Raw genomic sequence first — 22522 nt, forward strand, 5'->3', positions numbered from 1 at the left:
AAATATTTAAAGTAATTATTGATGATACAATTTTTTTATAAGAACTATGATAATATGGAGAACTCATCCCTATGTCATGAAGCATGTTGATTCCATGTAATGTTTTCGTAGATCACAGTTTGCTTATGAATTATGATAAAAACAAAATCTAGTTGTGTTATGCATTTAGGTTAGATTTTAAAGGTTGCTCAAGAGAAAAAGAAATATAAATGAAAGGAGTAATACTTAATACAAATTAATTTAATTTAATTTCTATTCATTGATTAGATGAATAAGAACATATTATCCTTACTATGGAAATATTTGTTTTCCTAATAACGCTATGATTATGTAAATATATACTATTAATAATGCGGCAATATATTAAAATAAAATAAAATAGCAATTGTATTCAATTTATTCCATGAACCAAAACAAAACAAAAAGAAAAAGAAAAGAATCAACTCACTCTATGAAAAAAACAAATTAAGAACAAAAGCCACACTCATTTCAACTAGTGAACTGAAAACATAACAATATTCCAATTCTTCAAAATTATATCTGATCGACATATAACGAGGTGAGGTATTTTGTGATTTTACCTTCCGGATAGGTCACTCCTTCCCCTTCATTATAGCCAACGAAGCCCGAGCGTACACATGAAAAGTTTGTTTTCAGAACTCGAAGTGGCACATCAGTTGTCTTCAAGAATTCTTCGTTCATTATCTTACAGGTGTTCATAACCATTTTTCGGAATTCACGAAAGACTTCAGTTTCAGTAACCCCATATTGATTCATATAACAATTCAATCCAGTAGAGACACATCCTCTTCTCATGTCATCCTAGTCAAGGTAAACATAAGTTAGTAATCATATTAAATTATATCTTAATGAATGGTGAGCCAACACTTGTTAACTTTTTCTATACCATCATTTGTTACCAAGATTAACAAAGGTATCGAATAGAGAAAAGAGTTCTAGAACAGAATAAAATTATCTAAATATTTTTTTTGATATACTCCTAGATATTGTGTTATAATGTTCTTAATTTTCCTTATTCTTTTCAAATAATTATTTCTAGTTGGTGATGAACTAAAATATCTTATTTAGAATCTTATTGACTACAAGAATTAAGTGGGTAATTGGTTGGAATGTAACTGTAGAATTTTAGTTGTAGAGATTTTGTTGTATCTGTGTTGGCTACAGCTGTAACTCTTATTGTTGTAAAATTATTGCTGTAAGTTTTTGACTTTAAATAATTATAAAAAATGAATTAGTAAATATAATAGTCGTAAAATTTTTTTTTGTAGTAAATGAAAATGCCTTGCATTACTGATTTAAATAAATATATTATGATGATATAAAAATAAAAAAATCCTATGAATTCTTGATAAAATAAATCTAGTGAATTAAAATTTCTACAGCCAAGAAAATAGAAATTTGAAAATTTATTCTACTACAGCCTTTTAAAAAAAAAAAATTGGGCTGTAAAGCTACAACATGATTGGTACGTAATCAAAGCTTTAAGAAAAGTTAAAGCTGTAAGTCAGACTGGTACGTAATCAAAGCTTTAAGAAAAGTTAAGACTGTAAGTGAGACTTAATTCCTCAAACAGAATATCTACTTTTAAATTCTACATAAATTCTTACACATTTTTTAATTCATTTTCTCTATCTATTAAAAATGGAAAGGTATTATAATACAATGCCTCACGATATTTTGATTTAAAATATTGTATCCATGTCTACGTACCTCGAAACCAGCCAGGTCATTCAAATAACGCACAATTTCAGCTGAAGATTGACTGAATTTAGATCTGGATTTCAAAAAGTCATAAGCTTCCACTGCATCGATATTATCCATACCCATCAAAGAGCCTGCTACAATCACAAACGCCCCAATCTCATCTTTACCAACCTCCATGTACTCCTCAAAGCTCGGCACGTTACCCGCTTGTGCCAATTTGGCCAAGTCAAGATTGGATTTAGCGAATCTCTTGTACTGCAAACAAATGTTTAACAAATGTAACACCAATGTATATATGAATTTCGCATCTAGAACAAAATTTTTTAAGAATAATATAAGACATGAGACCATTCTTTAATTAGCTGCTGACTGTTAGCTCGAATGCAATGAAATTTAACATGTTTAAAGCAAAACAATTCTTAAAGTTTTTATACATAGATTAAGAAATTATTTACATCTTTATTTGTTCTCAATCGAAACAATTTATTATCTACCTTTACATCAGTCAACCAATAATAACTCAAACTACATATATAATACAAATATTGATAGAACATGAAAACAAAAAAAAAATAATTTTGGATTGAAAATGTAAAACATCACTTTGGATAAAATAATTTTTTTTGCCTAAAATATCATTTATTATGAAACGAAAGGAATATGGAGCACAAATTATTAAGCTCAATAAAATAGTCTTAAGTATGATTTTCATGGAAAAAGTTATAAAAGCCATCATCTCGAGAAAAGTATTTTAAATACAAAGGTTGTATTTTATTATGTGCTATTAAATCAGTCGAACACATTCTTTTTTACAACTAGAACACTATTTACATCTTTTTTGGTTCAAATAAAAATGCGTAAAAATCGAGCCCCGAATTTTAAATAATTCGTTTAACACATCAATAAGTTGCACTTGCACACAACCTTTAAACTATTAGATACAATACTATTGTATAAAATCTTATATATGAAATAAAAAGAGATCTAAATAAGTGTTTGGTTGATTACCTCTTCTTTTGTTTGCTCTAGACTGTAAGATCTTCCTTGTGGTCTCAACTCTTTCTCACATTCCTCAAAGGCATTCAATATAAATTTAAACACGACTTTCAAATAGTCAGGGTGTGTATCCATGGCATCATCCGGAGCCCACCTGTATATGATCATATTTATATCATCATCATGACCATCGACTCTTTTTTTGAAATTTTTCAACAAGTAGTATACCTTTGCAAACTATTGATGAGGCTTTCGACCTCAGAAAAAGTAGCATATCTGTCACATGTGTCATCAACCAGCAATTCAGCCATAAACAACTTAGTCTGCAAAATCCTCGCATGTGAGAACTGTGGCTCGAAGAACGTTGCTGTTGAAAAGAAGTGCATTTCGGTGACCACCGGTCTGTAGTAAGGCGGCAATTTAGAGTGTATGTCCTGATCCTTATACCACCTTACATTAAAAACATATATAGATGATGAGACTATATTTATTCAAAGGTTGTATAATGGAGATTTTTACATACTTTGTAAGGATTTTGACTTCTTGAAGGTAAAGACGCTGGACTAAATTGAAGTTGAGCTTGGCAAACTTTAGTAGCATCTCGTCATGACCAACTTCTTGTTCATAGAACCGGATATATTGCACTGCAACTATTATCTCCATGTTCCAATGCTGAGATATACTAAGAGCATTTCGTATATGCGTTGAGAGATGAGACGGGCACATCCCGTCTTCAGCTAAGGACACCAAGTTGTTTGATGCAAAGTCCAACGCTTCATCCAATATATAATCTGTCGTCGTCCCTAAGTGAGCGGCCTCATACAAGCTCAACATACCCCTCGCATCCTCGATAAGACTTTCCTTAAACTTCCCATTTTCCTCTTTAAATCTCCTGAATACATCTATAAGAAAAAATGGATCATATTTAAGAAAAATATAGGGCTTTAGGGCTTGAACTTCTAGATATTTAAATATATATATATGATTCCAATAAAAAAAGAAATGCACACAAGCATATATATAAGGATCGCATTACCGGAAGACATGTTGTAACCATATGTTCTGAAAACCCAAAAGATGGTGGAAATTGTGTACAAATCATCTTCACCGGCAATAATCTCATCTATCTTCTCGAAACCATCTTTTAGACTCTTCTCGATCTCCTCTTCAAAGTGATACGCGAGACCAAGGCTCACTAGCAAATAGATCATAAGGCTTCTCTTCTTCACCGAGTCATAGCCTTTAGAAGACATGAGCATCTCTCTCACGTTCGGCTTTAGTGCCTCTATTTCTCTTTCAAGAACATCCATTTCCTAAATTGTTATGTAAACATGTACAGCATTTAGTTCCTGTACAAATATACATGTGTGTGTGTGTGTGTGTTATACTAGACTCACCGAGACATCGACCAAAACAGAGTGGAAGTAATTAGTCCATTTAGAAGGTGGCAACTTTGAGATTGGACGATCACAAGAAGCACTTACCTTCAAACCAACCTGTTTTGCTGGCTTACCGCGAACTGACGTAAGTGGAAAGCGAGAGGGTTTCATTTCCCAACACATGTTAGTTCGAGAAGGAAGAGAGAGCGGAGATCCATGTTTTGGACCAAAAACAGTTATTGTTTCCATGTTTTGGACCACCAATGATATCAAATTGATTTCCACGACCAAATTTATAGGCATTACTGTAATGTGATCCCACCGAAACACCAAAGCATCACCAAATATATTAAAAAAGATCAAGTCCCTATATTAAATTTGGTAGTACAATTTTTTTTTGTGTCTGCCATAAACTTCTTCAACTAGCCTTGTTTGTTTAAATTTTTCTGTTACCAATTTGTAAGGGCTTCGCCCAATGTGTCTGTACCCCATATATGCTCCTAAAAAGTCATAAATATGAAAACTGTTTGACAAAAAGAAAACAAAAAATCCTTCCTCAGTTTGCAATTTTTATATACAGTTTTAAAAAGGGTATTATGAATATACATAGAAGATTACGAAATTAAGTGTCAGAAAAAACTACTGTTGAGCCTCATGAAAATACATTTATAACCCTATATCATATTTGCTCTTGATGTTAAATATTTTGTTACCTTTTAATAATAATGTTATCATCTTGCCACAATTATACAATCTTTGAAATCAAATCGTTGGTTCAATAGCTTGTAATTTGTTTATATCGTTAACTGTAGTATTAACATGTCAAATATTTTTCATCCATATTTCGCTAACAATATTATCCTGATGAAAAATACTTGGGTTCACCCGTAGGGGTAAACTCTTCTATTCACCCCCTTTATTTTAGCCAATTAAAATCTGACACCTAATAATAAAAAAAATAATTTAATTTAATTATAAAATCTAATTTGTCAAAAAAACAAAATTATGTATCGGTTTGGGTTTATTTGAAAAGGTAAGGGTTTAGATTTTATGATTAAACGAGGTTAAATATCGGTTTGGGTTGAGAAAGTACGATTAGAGTTTAGATTTTATGATTAAACGGGTTAAATATTGGTTTAAGTTTATAAACAGATTTAGATTTTACAATTAAACGAGGTTAAATATCGGTTTGGGTTTAGAAAATACGATTAGTATTTAGTTTTTATGATTAAACGAAGTTAAATATCGGTTTGGATTTAGAAAGTACGATTAGGATTTAGATTTTATGATTAAACGGGTTAAATATTCGTTTAGGTTTATAAACAGATTTAGATTTTACAATTAAACGAGGTTAAATGTCGCTTTGAATTTAGAAAATACATTTAGGGTTAGTTTTTTTTACGATTAAATGAGTTTAAATCGCGGTTTGGGTTTACAAAGAAGAATTAAGGTTTAGATTTTGTAATTAAACGAGATTATATATCGGTTTGGATTATAATTATAACTTTAATTTATTATGTAATTTAAGTAGGATTTGACATGATATATTTTTATTGCTTAATGCAAAAAGAGGTGAACAAAGGGGTTCACCCCTCCTAAGTTTCGTTCTATCCTGATAATACGTTATCTGCTAACTATTCTGATGCATGTATTTTCTCTACATGATTATTCAGTCGCAAGTCAACTTTTTTTGCTCTTCATGCTAAATATTTTGTTACCTTTTAATAATAATGTTATCGTCTTCGCATATATATGTGTCTTTGAAATCTAAACATTGGTTCAATAACTGCAAATTTGTTTATATCGTCAAATATATTATTAACATATTAAGTTGGTTTGTACTTCATGTCATTTCATTCATGCCTGTGACGAAAGTAGGATGAAATTTAATTGGGGTCAAAATTATATAAAACAAAAACAAATATATTATTTTGACAACTATCCTATTTATGAGTTTTCATTTGAAAAGTACTCTTTTTCTTATTAATTTTGTAATGCAATATATTAAAAAATTCATTTAAATTAAAAGCTGTATTTGTAGTAAATCAAAATTAAATTCGAAAATTAGAGAAAATAACAAACTAAAATCGAAATGATATTAGTTAACTTTATAGTTAATTTTTGAGATAAAGATTATCTACTATATATATTAAAATCTAAGAATATAATATCTAAAAATATTGTAAAGTCTATCCTTTAATATTTGTCAATGTTATATAAAACAAAACAAACCGGTTTTGAGAAACCTTAATATTCGAATAGAGAACCCATCCGAAGCCGCCACATTGAGACTGCAAATACTCAACGGAAAAATAACCTCCAACGATCTAGGAAGATGTAACCCGTACGTAGATAGTGACACAAGATCTGTCGCCATCCCGCCACTGTAAAACCGCTTTGGAGGAGGAAGAAGATAACCGAGCTTGAGTTTGTTGAAGAGGCTTCAGTCTTAGTTGTGAGAGAGAAAAAAGCGGTAGGGAGTAGATAAGGAAACCATCAACGGTGGCATAGCATCGTCGGACCACATACGATCTCTCCCGTCACTGACTGCCCTGTGAGACCTTATGTGTCGCCAGACCCCAAACCTAACTATGACCCTCTTTCGTTCGTTGCCGTGAAGTCTCCATCTTCCACACTGCATCGCAACTCCGCCGGTAAAGCTCTTATCGTCAAAGTGATAACAAAACAATACGTTGAAAACAGAGTAACACAAAACAGAGTAAAAGCTGAATAATCCGATTGACTTGATATAACGTTCCTAAAAATGCGATACCAATTTTCACTTGCAAGAGTCTCGACGTGAGAACATCCGGCAAACAATGAGGAAGAGTCTAGAGAATTCTAGAGAGATTACAATCATATATTCGTTGTGTAAAGCATGAAGTAAACGTTAACCACGTTAACAACGTCTTCAGTCACCATCCAACGTCGTAACTCTCAAGTTGATTGCCAGCTCACCAATGCGCACGTGCTTATCTTCTTAACCCAAACTTCCCACGTGCCAGCTGACCTTCTAGAACACTATATCACAAAGTCTCATGGTATTGTTTCACCTCCATTGCTCCATTGATTTTGATCAGAAAAATCTCGCCAAGTTGTTGCATGGGATCATGATTGAAATACCACAAGCCACGGGGTCTCATCGTTGATGGAATCGACAGAGAAATCTCATCGACGGTGCAAGAATTTATGCTAAGAAAAAAGAAAATTTAAAAGAGAAAATTGTCCGCGAGTGAGATCAATCCGGTGCGATTTTTCTCTGTGAAAAAAAATAGAAAATTTTTATTTTTTGTTGGTTGCAGATTATAATACACGAATTTATCAAACCATGATTCAAAATTTTCTACATAGATAGATGCAAATCATATATATGAAATTTTCTACATAGATAGATGCAAATTTTCTACATAAGTGACACATCATCACACCAGTGAATGCCACATGTCATTCTAAATTATTATCATTAAAAATAACAAAATTTAGTGATAAAAATGAAAAGTTTTACATTGCATTGAATCATCCATTAATCCTACTCTTAACTAAATATCTTCATTTAAAAGAAAAAATACAAAAAATCATGTTAATGTATCAAACACTACTTTCATTTTACTTTTCTTATTTTGCTATTTTTTAATAGTCATTACTTGATAACGACTAGAAAGTTTCGTGTATTGCAACTTAGTTGTTTGCTACTTAACCTTTTTTAGTTTAGTAATTTTAACTTACTTTTTTCTTACATTTTTTGGTCTACATGATTGTCTTTTTGTGCTTTATGATAAATTGATAACATTAATAATGACATGCATGTTTTTTTAAAGTAATGGTCTTTTCAGATGTTAGATATACCAAAAAATTAAATATACGACACTATCTCCAATATGACTATATGCAAATGCAAAGAGAGAAACATAAAATTGTTGACTTAGAAGACTATTTAATTCTTGCTTTTTTTTTCTTTTTCATGTGAAAACTTTTAAAACAAATGAGTAGTTAGTTATACATTTGTTATTCAAATTATGTCAATCCAATATTTAGCAATGTGTCTATCATGATGTGATTGGAATACTAGATCATGAGAGAATACATGGAACAAGAAAGTGTTTGCTTAGATTCAAGTTAGACAACTTTCAAACCAAATAAGTAACATAATTCCATACCATTGTATCATATATTGTTAATGTAAATATTTCATGATAGTTAAAAAGATTAGAATCTTTGGTATATAGATAAGAAGATTTATACATGAAAAAAAAATTCATTGATATTTGAATCAAAAATGAATCTAACTATACAAATATAATTACATAAAATGAATATAACTTTATTAACTACATAATAACATACACGAAAATAGCATAAATTACCAATAAAAATAGTTAAACATAATTATTTTTAAACAATTTTCAAAACAACAACCCACGCTACGCCTGGTACTCACCTAGTCTTACATATAAAAAAAAAGGTTTTACTTTATCCTTAACAATTTATTTTTTAAAATAGTTTTTTCAATTAAACTTAAAATATAACACATAATCACATAATAACTTCCGCCCACAGTGCTATTACGACGGCGGGTCAACGGCGGGTCACCACATTAAGCCATACTTTTAAATCCACACTTTACCTGAAAATTGCATATTTCTAAATTGACTATTTTTTTCTCTATTCACTGTCATTTAAACACACTATAATTATAATTGTAACTCCTATAATCTAATTACTAGATTTTAACCCGTGGTACACCGTGTGAACAATTTATTTTTTAAAGTTAGTATACATAAAAGTTTGCAAATTGTATCTATTTATAAAATATTTTTATTTTATAGTTTACAATTGTTATTAAGTAACGTCCTGCCAAACCCGTCCTGCCAACCCGTCCCGTAAAAAAACTATTTATTTTATTAATATTGATCTTATTTATGATATTTTTATGAATTATTATCTAAATATTTTGTAATTTTGTAGTAATTAAATGCTATCAAATATCTTTGCGGTTTGATGATTATAATCGAATTGTTATAGTCATGGAGAAAAACAATATCAAAAATGATAATTTTGTAGTAATTAAATGATATTAAATATTTTGGAAGTTTAATTTTAGTAACTAAACGTGTAGTTAATGTGGAGAGGTTTAGGGAAGATTGTTAAATATCAAATATTTAATTTGAAGATTTTTTTTCTAATTATCAAAAACAAACATTAAAATCCAATGGCAGCCATTGTAAATAAGTCCCAACTACAGGATTTATTTCACAAAATGACTACAAAAATATATATATATATTTCATAAATGTAACTTTCATCACTTCTTTTCCTATAAATAATCATTCTCACATCCTCTTCCACCATGTCTCAAATCCTAAATATTTTATTTGTTTTGTTTGTGTTCTTACATGGGTTGAAAACTCAATTAAGAATCATTGGAAGAGTTTGATTATATACTTTATTTAATATATATTATATACTTTATTTAATATATATATATATATTACATTCTTTTAAATTTTATTTCTTCTTTGCTTTTTGTTTTATATTTATTTTTAATTCAAATTACATATGTATAATATAATCTTGATGGCAATAATATAACCTAAATAAAGGGGCATATAAGAAGATATTAAACAATGAAAGTAATCTTTGGGATTTTTTAAAAAGCTTTTGATTGCACTTCATATGATTTTATAGGAAATGTATTCAATTTGTTATTTACAAATAATTTGGAAAATACTTTAGGTTATGTGTAAGATTATATCCACAACTTAGACTAAAATTTGAATATCATTGTAAATTTTCATTTTTATCACTAATAATGTTTATTTTACCTCAAATGCTCACAATTACTGAATAAAATTATTATCATAGTTGAAAAAAACAAATAAATTCATGATATTAAATAAGTTATATATTTTGATATTGTATGATTTGAATAAATATCAGTGTAGAAAATGTTATTGACATTTACGAAAAACAATTTCCTAATTTTTTTTTAAAATTTTTATTACATAAACTAGGACTCAAAACCCACGCGATATTGAGGGGGAAAATATTATAAATTTATTTACATATTAATTTCTTTTAAACAAATCAAACTCAAAATGATTTTTATTATAAATTTTAGTAGTTATTTAAGAGTATATATAAAACTAACCCGAAAAAATAACCTTAAATATTTTGACGGAAGTTTGCGATAAAAGACACAACGGAGAAAATTAACCGCCAATGTTAATGAAAAGTTACGATAAAAAGTAATCATCAATATTTTGATAGAAAGATGCTAAAAACAACTGAATTAAATAACCGTCGATATGTTAAGAGAAAGTAACGACAAAAATACAGGAACAAAAAAGTAACTATTAATATTTTATTGCAATAAAAAAATTCAACAAAAAAAAATAACCGTCAATATTATAACGGAAAGTTGCAATGAAGAGACACAACCGAGGAAAAATAACGGTCAATATTTTATAAAAAATTGCGATAAAAACACAAACGGAAAAAAACGGTAATATTAAGAAAAAATTACGATGAAAAACACGAAAAAGTAACAATGAAAATTTTAATGGAAAATTGCGATAAAAATAAAATAATCGTCAATATTATAACATAAAGTTGCAATAAAGAGACAACCAAGAAAAATAACCGTCAATATTTCTATGAAAAATTGTGATCAACGACACAAACAGATTAAAAACCGTCGATGTAAAAGACAGTTTCGATGAAAAACACAAACAAAAATGAGAACCATCAATATTTTAGTAAAAAGTTACGATAAAAAGATATAACCAAAAAATAAGCGTCAATATTATAACAGAAAGTTGCGGTAAAGAAATAACCAAAAAAAATAACTGTCAATATTTGAAGGAAAGATAGCAATAAAAGAAACTAAAAAAACAAATAACCGTTGCTATTAACGAAAAGTTATGATGAAAATGCACAAATAAAAAGTTACTATAGAAAAATAATAATGAAAAAATAATCATCAATAGTTAATGAAAAATTACGACGAGAACACTTGAACGAAAAAAATAATCATCAACATATTAACGAAAATTTACGATAAAACAATAACCAAAAAAAATAACCGTCAATATTTTTACAAAATACAACAATTAAAAGATACTTACGAATAAATACTTGCATACATATTTAAAATATTTTATAATTAAACAACATTGGTTAAGTAGCTTCATGCACTATCTTCATCCATTTGTAATTATTTACTCGAGTCATAAAGCAGCCCACCATTCATGCACTATCGTCATCCATTTGTAATTATTTACTCGAGTCATAAAGCAGCTAGCCCACCATTAGTTTTATATATTTCTCATTAAGTTATAAGTAAATTATTTTAGCACTTCGTTTGTTTGGTTGGTAAAGGAGCTTCATGCACTATCTTCATCCATTTGTAAATATTTTACTAGTCATATAGCAGTCCACCATTCCGGATTTTATATTTCCATGATTTAAAGTTTCACTGATTTCGATCACAACAAATTAATCTCTTAAATAACGCGTATCACCATATTTAAATCAATTTTTGTCGCAAAAGTTTTTAGGACCTGAAATATTTTGAACCTGAAATTTACAATTAGTCACATATTCATTCGTGAAGACCGATATAGTCACTTGGAATTTTGCAATAGTTCTATTCGTTTTTTTGTTTCCGTCCATCAGTTTTATTAAATAATCGGAAAGAGCTGGATTCTCTTTGAGAGAGAGCTACAATGGTTCTATTCACATAATTTCTATTAGGTTTGTATTTCTGTTTTTGATTTGACAATATTGGCTACGATTGATAACATTGCATAATAGCATAATGACAGAAGTTGCAAAATAAAAATTGGCAAAATGAAAACTTGTATAATAAAAAACCATAGAATGAATTTTTAAAAAAAATTATGTTGATTGGATATACTTTGTAGATGTGGCCAAAAAAAAAAAAAAAAGGATACACTTTGTAGTATGACAAAATAAATATTATATTAACAATATATATATATATATAATTATATACTTTTATACTTAATAAAAATAATGTTTATACTTAATAAATAAAATAATGTTTTAAAAAAGATTTAACATATTTTGAGTAATATTTGATACTAAAGAATGTAAGATTATTAAAAATAACTAAAAGTTGTGAAAATGTTTTTTTGTATTATTAATTAATGATATAATTTTTGTGTAAATTTTTTTTTTTTCTTTTACAAATGCTAATATTTAGTATGTATAGAATAAAACAGTCTATTATGCAAATAAACAAATATATACTCACTTTTTTATATAATGAACTTTTACTTTTTACTTATAATTTTAGGCAAAAATAAAAATTCTACGTTTTTTTCGTTTTCTAATGCAATTATGTAGATTTTCTGGATTGATAAATTTTCTTCATAATCGCATTAGAAAACGCCATAGTGTCATTATGCTTATGTGTGTTACCAATCATAGCTATTATGTAAATTGGTTTAATTCGGCTTCAATTTTAGTACACATTAATTTGTATAAAATATTTTATCATTTTGGTTTTAATTGTTTCTTATTTTCCAGGGTGATTCTGATAGTTTTAGGGTCCGATTGATGACCTACAAAGGAATACAAGGAATGAAGAGGAACATGATTAAGAAAGAACAAACAGAAAAAAAAATGATAAAATATGAATGAAGAGGAATGAGTGTAGAGGAAAAATAGAACACATGTTACTGTAAATGATAACCAAAACATAGAACAAATAGTAACAAAAAGTAAATTATTTTTTAAATTAAATATTAAACGAACATGGGTGTAATTAAACTTTTTAATTAATAAATGTTTAATTTGTTTTCCTGTTTGTTCCTCGTCAAATTTGGGAAGGAACAATTTTCTTCTACGATTCCTCAATATATAAGGAATGATTATGAATAGTGTGGGTTCACATGTTACAATTTAGAAAAAAGATTACTGGTAAATGGTAAAAAAAAAGAGGAACAACATGTTCCTGCCCATTCCTTTCCTAAAAAGGTGGTTACCAATCGGATCCTTAGACTTTTAGTTAAGTAGATATGTATTACTGAAAAACTATTTCAACCAAACGAAAACTCAATTCATTTTTGTTAAAAAGAACATAACTATGAAATTAAAGCTTTTTTGGAGCTCAGCCACAAATGTGAAATATCTCTTTTTCACAAAATTATCACGCCAAAATATTTCTGTTTTCTTCTACACTTCATAAACTATAAATACTATATAACTCGTTTTTGAGTTATTTGATTCATAATTTAAATTATCCCTTTTATATGTAGAAATGATTGGAGCTCATGAGACACAAGAGAATACTTTCTTTCACGTAAATGTATAATATGGATTGGTTTCTTTATCTAGAATTTGAACTTAAGATGTATACATTACGGAGCTTTACTGCACACAAATTCACATAATAATTTAGTTGATGAAATTCGCGGTTTTAATAGTAACAAAGATATATACACATATATATGTAAAAAAAATTGTTACTGTTGAAATTGTACTGCACTATGCGGTTCAGCAATATTCAAAGCTGATATTGCATAAACTTTCACTTTACAGGATTAATTTGCATATTTTTTAGAAATGAAAGATTTGACAACTTTAAAGATTATTTTGCAGAAACTGTAAATTATGTCACATATTTAAATATATATTCAAAAGGTAGATCGAGTATTCAAATGGTTTTCACTCAAGTGTTAAATATTCTTTCTAGTTTAAGTAGGCATGCAATTTTTTTGTTTTGTTTTTTGCCTGCATTAACTCTTAGCGGTTAGTAGTATATATAAATATATATACTAATCCTTCCGATGCATTATTAGTATTGTTTAAGGTTGTTTCACATATTAAAAAAATCAATTAGACAACCTCAAATTTAAAATATCTCGTGGGTAAAGTTTGATTCCTTAAAACTAAAACAAGGCACCTACCTACCAAACAAATTGTTTGTTTAGTAAGATAATGACTGTTTTTATACTTTCGTTGTCAGGAATCATATTCTTCAATTGTAAGACTTTTCACAGAATCTTTATTATTAAAAGACAAGAGGGATACCTTGGATTGTTTTGGTTTTTTTTTAATTATTTGGAAATTCGAGTTTAAAGGTTTTATATTTCTCAGGGATCTATACTAGGTTAAATTCATCTCCTTCAAATGCCTCATAACATGTTTCGAACCTAACATCTCTACCTAAAAGATTTACCACTGGACCAATAGCTTATCGGTAAACATTGGATAGTTTTCAATTTTCATACTACTATTTGATGACATTTATTAATATTTATTTGGCCTTATATTCTTATTCTAAGTTTTTCTTCCACGTCCACAAACCTGAATTACTAGTACGAGGAGGCGAACTTATTGACATATTCCAGAGCAAGTTTGTGCGGATCCAATAGACCCAAAGTGAGTCCTTAGCATAAACAAGTCTCCATATAAGTTTCAATATAAGTGTTCAGTTCGGATAAATTAATCCCAAGCCACCTTCCTTTCTGGGTTTACAAACATTTAGCCAAGTATCTTTCGCCTTGCTAGTGTTTAGAAACATCAAAACAAGTGCCCACTCTTCTCATACTGAGAAACTTTTTTATGCTTTATGACAACTCAACAGATTTATGACAACTGGACTGTTAGTTTTTCCCGATTTGGATTATTTTCCTTGTGTTATTTTGTATCGTTTATCGTGTCAAGGCCTATTAGGTGCTTCTAAATTATAGTGAACTTTATTTTTCAAATGGATAAAGATGGAAGTGCAAAAACTAATGTACTACTCACGTTGCCATCTTTACCGAACATATGTACGGGTACGGGCCTGTGAATTCTAAACCATAACACGTACATGTTTCTCTCGCCATAACAGATACTGAACTTCCTCGATCTATTTCACATAGAATTTAGTCCAGTCTGTTCTAGATCGATTCGTTCCAAATTGTTTCCACTTTTTATGTTTTTAATTTATTGTTCTTGTATCCGCCTCTGTTTGACCTTTTTAAGGCTACGAGTTCCAACTGATTTTTCATTGACCAAAAATCATTTTTCTTAATTTATAATGTCTCGTTGAGTAACACAATTACTAAGAAAAGAGGCACCTAGTAACCTACCAAAATCACTAAGAAAAATGATTTTTCTTAACGGGAATTTGGTCAAGAATACCATATTTTAAGAATTATTTTCTAATTCTACTACATTTCAAAATTCATTTTCATTTGTACCACATTATAATGGATTGTCGTAGTCATATGCATAATGTTATCTCCGTTGAGCGTTGTAGAGTTGTGTCAAAATAAAGGTAATGTTGGAGAGAGAAAGTGAAGCGGATCTTGTTCCCTATCTTCTAATTCTCTTTTCCATCCAGATCTTATCCATGATCTTATTGTTATATTCAGGGATAACTTTTATTACATTGGAGAACAATTTTTTCTCTAAAATTAGTAAGGTAAAAACAATTTTAAAAGTAGATCTAGGTAAAGACATAATCATAAACTTGGTTTCCAAATACTAATTTTAGAAGAAAAGAAACACAAAAACTGGGAACAACTAGAACCGTCAATTGGGCATCTGACCATGGGCTAAGCCCAGTCCACAACATTATGGACAGTCCATGGTCGGCCCGTAAAGAAAACGGGTTAAATGGTCTAAAGACCAATTATGTCCACGGGTTTAATGGGCTAGCCCACACGGTCTATGGTTGGCCCATCAAGTTTCTCAACACATCAATTTTCTTCTCTTCTCTCTCCCTCGGCGACGAAGCTCCCTCTCTCTCTCTTTCTCGCTTCGACCTCTCTCTCAACTCCTACTCCGGTTAGTTCTACTAGAATATGAATCCGTTGATTAGAATAAGTTCTCTCTGAAATATGCGTTCATATGATAGTCTCATAGATTTTGTTCTCTAAGTCCTTATGCAATTTCATCGCTTTGTTCTTTTCTATTCCTTAATTGTGATTCTGCATATGCTTTCTTTGATTTCAGCTTGTGGGTTTGTCCAAATTTCACTTGTTTGCTATTCTTTGTTATTCTCTCTCTCCCTTCCTTTGATGCCAACCATGTGTTTGATGGAATGCCTCACAGAATATGTAGAGTTTTGTTTTGGTAGAGCTTGTAATTACTTGTGTAAAGCTTGGTGTTTATGTATGGAGCTAAGTGTATGAACGTTTAGTGTGTGTTTGCTAATGTTAATGAACGTTTAGAGCTTGTAATTAAGTAATCGTTTCTCACCACAATCCATCACTTGTTTGACCAAACGTTGTTTGACAATCTGATTTGTTTGTAGGCTCCAGCTGAGCTTGAGAAGAGAAAACACAAGCTCAAACGTCTTGTTCAGTCTCCCAACTCCTTTTTCATGGTAATGTAAATTTGAACCTTTCTCCTTCTTTTGAACCCTTTAGGAACAAAGTCTATGTGGTTAGAATCTATGAACTAGTTTCGACTTTAGGAATCTCAAATTTCAAAACTTAGCTGCAGCTTTAGAGAATACATTCTCGTATTGCATATTTAGAGATCAAGTTTCTGTTTTCCTTGTGAATCTTAGCTGAATTGTTTATTACTTGTGTCTTGATAATTTGTTTGTTGGATTATACTTGTTCTCTTTTAGCAGCATTATTAAGCTTAGAATTCAAGTTCTTGTTGCTTTAGTTTAATTTGCTTCTTGTTGGATTATATCTGTTCTCTTTCTCTCATTCTCTTTTTTTGTGTGTATGTCTTTATTTGTTTATCACTGCTAAACGTGTGTATGTCTTTATTTGTTTCAGAAATATGGAATTGGATACTCAAAACTTGGTTCAAATATAATATTCTGAATCGATTGACCAGTAAGGAAAACTTGACTCATGTGCGTGATAAGATGGTTCAACTATTTGGAGCTTATAAAAGAACCACATGCAACATTGCAGCAAGCACTTCTCAATCTTCACGAAAGGATATCCCATTTGGATATGATGTAAGTTGCTAATTTTGTGTGTTTACAGTATTGAACTATACGGTTGGTCATATTTTCTTTTGTTGGTCATATTTCAGGGGTTTTACTCTTACTTTTCTCAAAGAAATGGAACTGGAAAATCACCATTAGATATGTACTTGGAAGAGCCTGTGTTAGATATGGTCTCTTTTAGAGATATGGATGTTATTGCATATTGGAAAAACAATGTCTCGCGTTTTAAAGAATTGTCATCAATGGCATGTGATATCTTAAGCATTCCGATCACTACCGTGGCATCGGAATCAGCTTTTAGTATAGGTAGTCGTGTGCTTAACAAATATAGAAGCTGCCTTTTACCTACTAATGTGCAAGCCCTCCTATGTACTAGAAACTGGTTTCGTGGATTTCAAGAAGTTGGTAATATTCACATCTTGAACTCGTTTATAATAGTAAACTTATATGGCTTTTGGACTGCAGCTTTTAGATTAATAGCTCGGTTTTTCTTATTGTAGAAACTGATGAGATCCAAGGTCAAGAGGACACAAACACCATCCTTGCATGAACGTTTCAAGACTGGGAAGAAACAGGTACATGGCTGTTCTCTTAAACTCTGAGCCTATGGTTATGTGTTTATTATTCTCAGTCTGTGACTTAGAAGCTTATGTAATCGTTTTTTCTTTTCTTTGTTTCTCATAAACAAAGGTTTTTGCTTAAGAAACAAGGAAAAATAGAACCATGTAAGACACAAACAAAGCTCCAAACAGTAACGCAGAGACGAAATGCAAGTTGTGCCACGTCAAAATAAACTTCTTTAAGTGTAGTTGAAAAATCATGGGCTGACCATGGGCTGACCATTGGACAATGGTCCTTAATGGTCTTGGACAAATTTTCAGACCATGTCCATTAAAGACCAACCATAAAAACCCATGAAAGATGATGGTCCAAGTGGACATGACCATTGGGCTTTGGACAGCCCAATTGACACTTCTAGGAACAACAACAAAAATCGAAATAGATAATCACTAGTTTTCAAAAAATCAAGAGAGAAGTAGTAGTAGAAACAATGAATCAAGGATTAAATTTGGAATCTAGTTAGGAACATGGACATGACGTGAGAGAAAAAACATTTTCAGTAAATCAAATTTAGATTTTGTGTTTTGAAAAAATCATATGAAACAAGAAAGAGACAAAAAAAATTGGATTGTGAATGAAATAAAGAAGTAAACAAAAAAAAAGAGAGAAAGAGAGATAGAAAAAAGAAAGAGACAGTGAGGATAAAATAGACAATATACAAGCCAAATGCGGTATAGATGAAAAGGTGAAGGTAAATGTGGTAGATTTGAAAATAAATTAGAAAAATTGTTCTAGTTTTGTTATTTTTTCCTTTCTTAACACCTATATTCTACTTTTTTGTTCAACAAGACTTTATACCGCTTTAGAAGATGCTTCTAATATATTTTCCTTTAATATAAGCATTTTCTTCATAGAAAATTTTACCGTGTGGTACAATTTAAATTTACAATCAATTGATCTATCTAAGTGCCCATTACATAATAGAGACATGGTTGTTGTTTTTCTCTCTGTCAAACATCACTTATATTAATTTGAAAGGTCTTTATACAACAGTTCATTTAGCCATAATGGCGGATTTACAGAAGCAGAGAAGAAAGAATCTTGAGAATTATTTAATTTTCCTAAATAATGCTATGCTATTACAAGATCGTTTAATAAAAACAAAGAGAACCGAGGAAAATTTTGTTGTCCATAATTGGATGTCCTGTAACAAATTAGTGATCTCCCTTCTTTGATGTGCATCTCTTATAGTGTTGATGAGAACTTCACAATCTCCCTCGAATATTACATTTGAGAAACACGACACCAAGCTTGTTGCATTGCTACTGATAGAGCTTTAGTTTCAGCTATCAAAGGAGAGACTGTATTATTCAGTTGTGAAGAACCCCATGCCTTTGCTGCACCATTATAATCTCATATTTTCCTTAGTTATGTTATGTTGGTATAACAAATATTTAATTGAAAAAACATACAAAAAGCACCAAAATTACAAAATAAAAGGTAAGTATTCCGAAAAACTCGCAAAATTTATTAATCAAAATAGAAAACAAATTACAAATGGATTCGTCTTGGACACGTAGTACCATTAACGTCATCCCTTATATTCGTTTCAACAAATGGGAATCAGAAACAAAAACATGAAATCCTAAAAGTATAGAAAACACATAGTTTGCTAACCCATCCGCTAGACGTTTAGCCTTCCTATACACGTGAGAAATCCGGACTGTATAATCCTTTACAAGAAAACCATGACACTAATGCACCAAGAACTACCTTGTCTTCAGAAACCCAGTCACCATCTCTGACTCCTTTTCTAGATCTAGGAGACCTTCTACATCTCAGCGGCTAGTGGTGCTGAACATCACCCAATATTAACGGTAAAACCACCACACCATTCCCCATCACTATTTCTCAACACGCCACCTGCACATGCTAGGTCCGGATTTCCTCGAAATGCACAATCAGTGTTGAGTTTGTACCAACCCATATTAGGTGACACCCATCCAATCAATCGTCGACAATCAATTTTCTTTTGTTAATTAGGAATTTTTTTTACCAACCGTGCTATTAATAAACCAAGCCTCGAGATAGTAACGTTTAAGTCTAGGAGAGAAAGTTACTGACTATTTTCTTTTCTTCTTTTAGAGAGTCATTATTTTTCTTTTGATTCGTTTTTTGAGTCATAAATTTTTGTTGGAAATTATGATCTTTTTCTCTAGATTATTGAATGGTTGAGTAATGCTACAAATTCATTCAAATCTGACTAATGAAAAATCTAGACGGCTAACTGATAGACCAAAGGATGACCATGTTTCCAACATAATCCATAAAGGTCTGGACTAATTTATGCGCTCTTCCTTTTACCTCATCAATATAGTTAGTATTTAAAGAATTTGACTCGTCATTCATACATGATAAAAGAGCCAATGTGAAAAGTGATGGTACTCATCTCCCTTATTCAATATATATAAAAAAAGATTGAGATGATTTCCTGTTGAGTAAAGGGATTTATCCCATATTTTACTCTCTTTATGAAATAATCACACAAAAGATTGGAATAATGTTGAAGATATTTTTCCTATGATACAAGCACAACTTTACCAAAAAAAAATGTGTTGAAAAAGATTAAGTCATCATGGTTCGGTTTTTGTTTTTGCGTGAGGGTAAACAAAAACTAAGGCTGTAGTAGTTGATATAGGATGGTTTTTAACCTATGATATAAGTATTGCTTTTAGAGTTTTTTTTTGTTATTTTTAGAGTATTTTTAATCTTTTTCCGATTAATGTGTGTATGAAACTAATTTGGAGATTATGGATTATTGTGGAGCAAAACTTACATGACAATTTGATTTTACTTGTCTTTTAAATTTTAAAGATTTACAAAATTGGCCAATACTTTTTTTCTGTTTGCAAAAAAATTCCGAAAACGGGTTTTATGAACACAAAAAGATTGTGAGAAGGCATGATCGGGAACAAAGTAAAATATTAACAATTTTCCGAATGATTTTTTCAAAAAAGCTAATAAACATGGGCAGTACATATAATTCTACGGTCAAAATTTTCAACTCTAAGCATACGGTGTTAAACAATCAAACCCTTAACCACTATACAACTTGTTAATATATCCTTCTCCAACAAATCTCTTAATATATAGACGATATGTAAGAAGTAAGAACACATCAAGTAATACACATGATGAAACTTGAAATGAAACCTATCTAGGAAAGGAAAAAAAACTAATATTTCTCTGTCAAGTGAAGCAAACAAAAAAAAGCCTCCAGATTATCATTGAGGTTTCTATGGTCGAGAAGCATACACATCTGAGTGTTCTGAATGCTTATTGAGGCAACTCGAGATCGGGCCGTCGATCAAAAGCATCACTAGTAGAATCATCTGGAAATGCGTCTGGATACGTAGCCAGAATCTTACTTTTAATGCTCCTGAAGCATGGAACAAATCATGAGCCACATAAGACGAACCTAAAGAGCTTAGAGTCAGAAAGGGAATAGCATACCTTAGTTTCAAGAAGATGTAATCGAGGTCTGCTTTCATCGACTTCAAAAGACGGGTACTTCTAGCGAATTCCAATGATACATCACTAAAGCAATTCTCTGCAAATTCGTTGTAATGGGAGAGAACTGCATTGCTATCCTGTAGCCTCCCCAATCTAAGACAGAGGCGCAACATATCAAGTTCTTCACATAAACCAAGTCACCAAGATATAAAAAGATGAAAAAGATTCAAACAAAAGACTTGTCACCACCTATAAACACCGTAACCATTAACCGCAACCGCATATAACGAACTCACATCGGTGGAGTCTAGTGTGATCAATGTTAAGACGCTAGATTAGATTCCACCAGTTTTTCATCAATTGTTATCACTTTATCTAACTAGATTAAGCTTGAGAGAGTCTTAGACCAAGATTACTAATTGATACCAATTTTAGGACAAAAATGAGAAACTTCAAAAGCTTACATACATGAGATGCTGCAAATGTCTAAGAGAATTCAAATCTTCTACTTTAACAAGAGTTTTGAATTCGTTAGACACTTCTTGTGAAGCTGCTCTTATGGTTTCTTCCATCTGACACTTCTTATGAACCTGCTCTAATGGGGTTCTTCAACCTAAATGACAAAGAACATAACAGCCAAAGTAATGTCTTAAATCAGACAGAACCAAAACTCGTACTCAAAGACTCGAACTTTCTCATACATATCAACCTAAACTTGAACATTCCACATTAGCCAGAAAGCATTAGAGTCAGAGATTCAAAATATATGACAAAGAACATAAAAGCGAAAGTAATGTCTTAAATCAGACAGAACTAACATAAAAAAACCTCGTACTCAAAGACTCGAACTTTCTCATACATATCAACCTAAAATTGAACATTCTACATTACCCAGAAAGCATTAGAGTTAGAGATTCAAAATCCTCAACTACCAAAACGAAATCACCTTTTCGAGAATTTCTTCAAGAGATCTAAAGCAAACGTAATTTGAAACAACTGAATCAAGATCACAAAGAGGCAAATGGTAATATTGAGTACAGATCAAACGAATTAGAAAACGTTAAAATTACAGAATCAGCAGACCTTGTGGATGAGACTTGATTCGGTAATGTCGGACTTCGACATTTTTCGATTATAAAAGCTTTAATTTACAGTTTTGTACGTAAAGAGACAAAGAGAGTGTTAATTTTCTTAAAAGGCCGAGATCTATGAAGAATTAAATGGTTGATGGGCCTGCTTTTGGGGTATAAAGCAACATGTATAGCCACTATGAAAGTAGACGCACTGAATACTTTATAGCAACGTACTGATTTCAAATAAAAAGTTACAGAAGTTGGGAAGCCAATACCAGAAAAAAAAAAAAAAAAAAAAAACATGACATTTGAAGACCAGTCCAAGTATGAATTTTAGGACCATATGA

The 22522-nt window shown here is 30.6% G+C and overlaps 2 protein-coding genes, 1 long non-coding RNA gene and 1 pseudogene across 9 annotated transcripts; 2 read left to right on the forward strand and 2 right to left on the reverse strand.

Moving 5' to 3' along the window:
• Positions 1-531: 531 nt before the first annotated feature.
• Positions 532-4383, reverse strand: AT3G29110 (Terpenoid cyclases/Protein prenyltransferases superfamily protein). The gene is made up of 7 exons (NM_113834.2): positions 4119-4383; positions 3758-4034; positions 3245-3623; positions 2950-3171; positions 2734-2875; positions 1732-1980; positions 532-822 (listed from the first exon to the last, which is right to left on the reverse strand). The coding sequence occupies exons 1-7, from the start codon at positions 4347-4349 to the stop codon at positions 535-537; spliced, it is 1788 nt and encodes a 595-aa protein (NP_189555.2). The 5' UTR covers positions 4350-4383; the 3' UTR covers positions 532-534.
• Positions 4384-6373: 1990 nt separating this feature from the next.
• AT3G05695 lies at positions 6374-6715 on the forward strand. The gene has a single exon (NR_141193.1). It is a non-coding gene; the product is annotated as an other RNA (long non-coding RNA).
• A 10169-nt stretch (positions 6716-16884) lies between these two features.
• AT3G29120 lies at positions 16885-17578 on the forward strand (annotated as a pseudogene; the record flags this gene model as incomplete). Its single annotated transcript has 1 exon — positions 16885-17578.
• A 404-nt stretch (positions 17579-17982) lies between these two features.
• Positions 17983-22453, reverse strand: AT3G29130 (kxDL motif protein). Of its 6 annotated transcripts, NM_001203069.1 has the most exons (6): positions 22186-22286; positions 21931-21969; positions 21780-21811; positions 21571-21708; positions 21103-21255; positions 20652-21028 (listed from the first exon to the last, which is right to left on the reverse strand). In NM_001203069.1, the coding sequence occupies exons 1-6, from the start codon at positions 22225-22227 to the stop codon at positions 20926-20928; spliced, it is 507 nt and encodes a 168-aa protein (NP_001189998.1). In that variant the 5' UTR covers positions 22228-22286; the 3' UTR covers positions 20652-20925. The 6 variants fall into 6 exon arrangements, with proteins under 6 accessions (NP_001326300.1, NP_001326299.1, NP_001326297.1 ...); NM_001339010.1 differs by lacking the exon at positions 21931-21969 and having other exon boundaries at positions 21571-21811; positions 21970-22260; NM_113836.2 differs by lacking the exons at positions 21780-21811; positions 21931-21969 and having other exon boundaries at positions 20670-21028; positions 21571-21715; positions 22186-22232.
• Between the last annotated feature and the right edge of the window lie 69 nt (positions 22454-22522).

Source organism: Arabidopsis thaliana, chromosome 3 (assembly GCF_000001735.4).
Source record: "Arabidopsis thaliana chromosome 3, partial sequence".
Taxonomy (NCBI): domain Eukaryota; kingdom Viridiplantae; phylum Streptophyta; class Magnoliopsida; order Brassicales; family Brassicaceae; genus Arabidopsis; species Arabidopsis thaliana.

Coding starts and splice junctions, on each gene's coding strand:
- AT3G29110 (NM_113834.2), bottom strand. CDS start 4,349: ATGGAAACAATAACTGTTTTTGGTCCAAAACATGGATCTCCGCTCTCT. Junction 2,876..2,949: donor CTCATCAATAGTTTGCAAAG/GTATACTACTTG, acceptor GATCATATACAG/GTGGGCTCCGGATGATGCCA. Junction 1,981..2,733: donor TAGAGCAAACAAAAGAAGAG/GTAATCAACCAA, acceptor ATTTGTTTGCAG/TACAAGAGATTCGCTAAATC.
- AT3G29130 (NM_001203069.1), bottom strand. CDS start 22,227: ATGTCGAAGTCCGACATTACCGAATCAAGTCTCATCCACAAG. Junction 21,812..21,930: donor TTCGAGTCTTTGAGTACGAG/GTTTTTTTATGT, acceptor GTTCAAGTTTAG/GTTGATATGTATGAGAAAGT. Junction 21,029..21,102: donor TACATCTTCTTGAAACTAAG/GTATGCTATTCC, acceptor TCCATGCTTCAG/GAGCATTAAAAGTAAGATTC.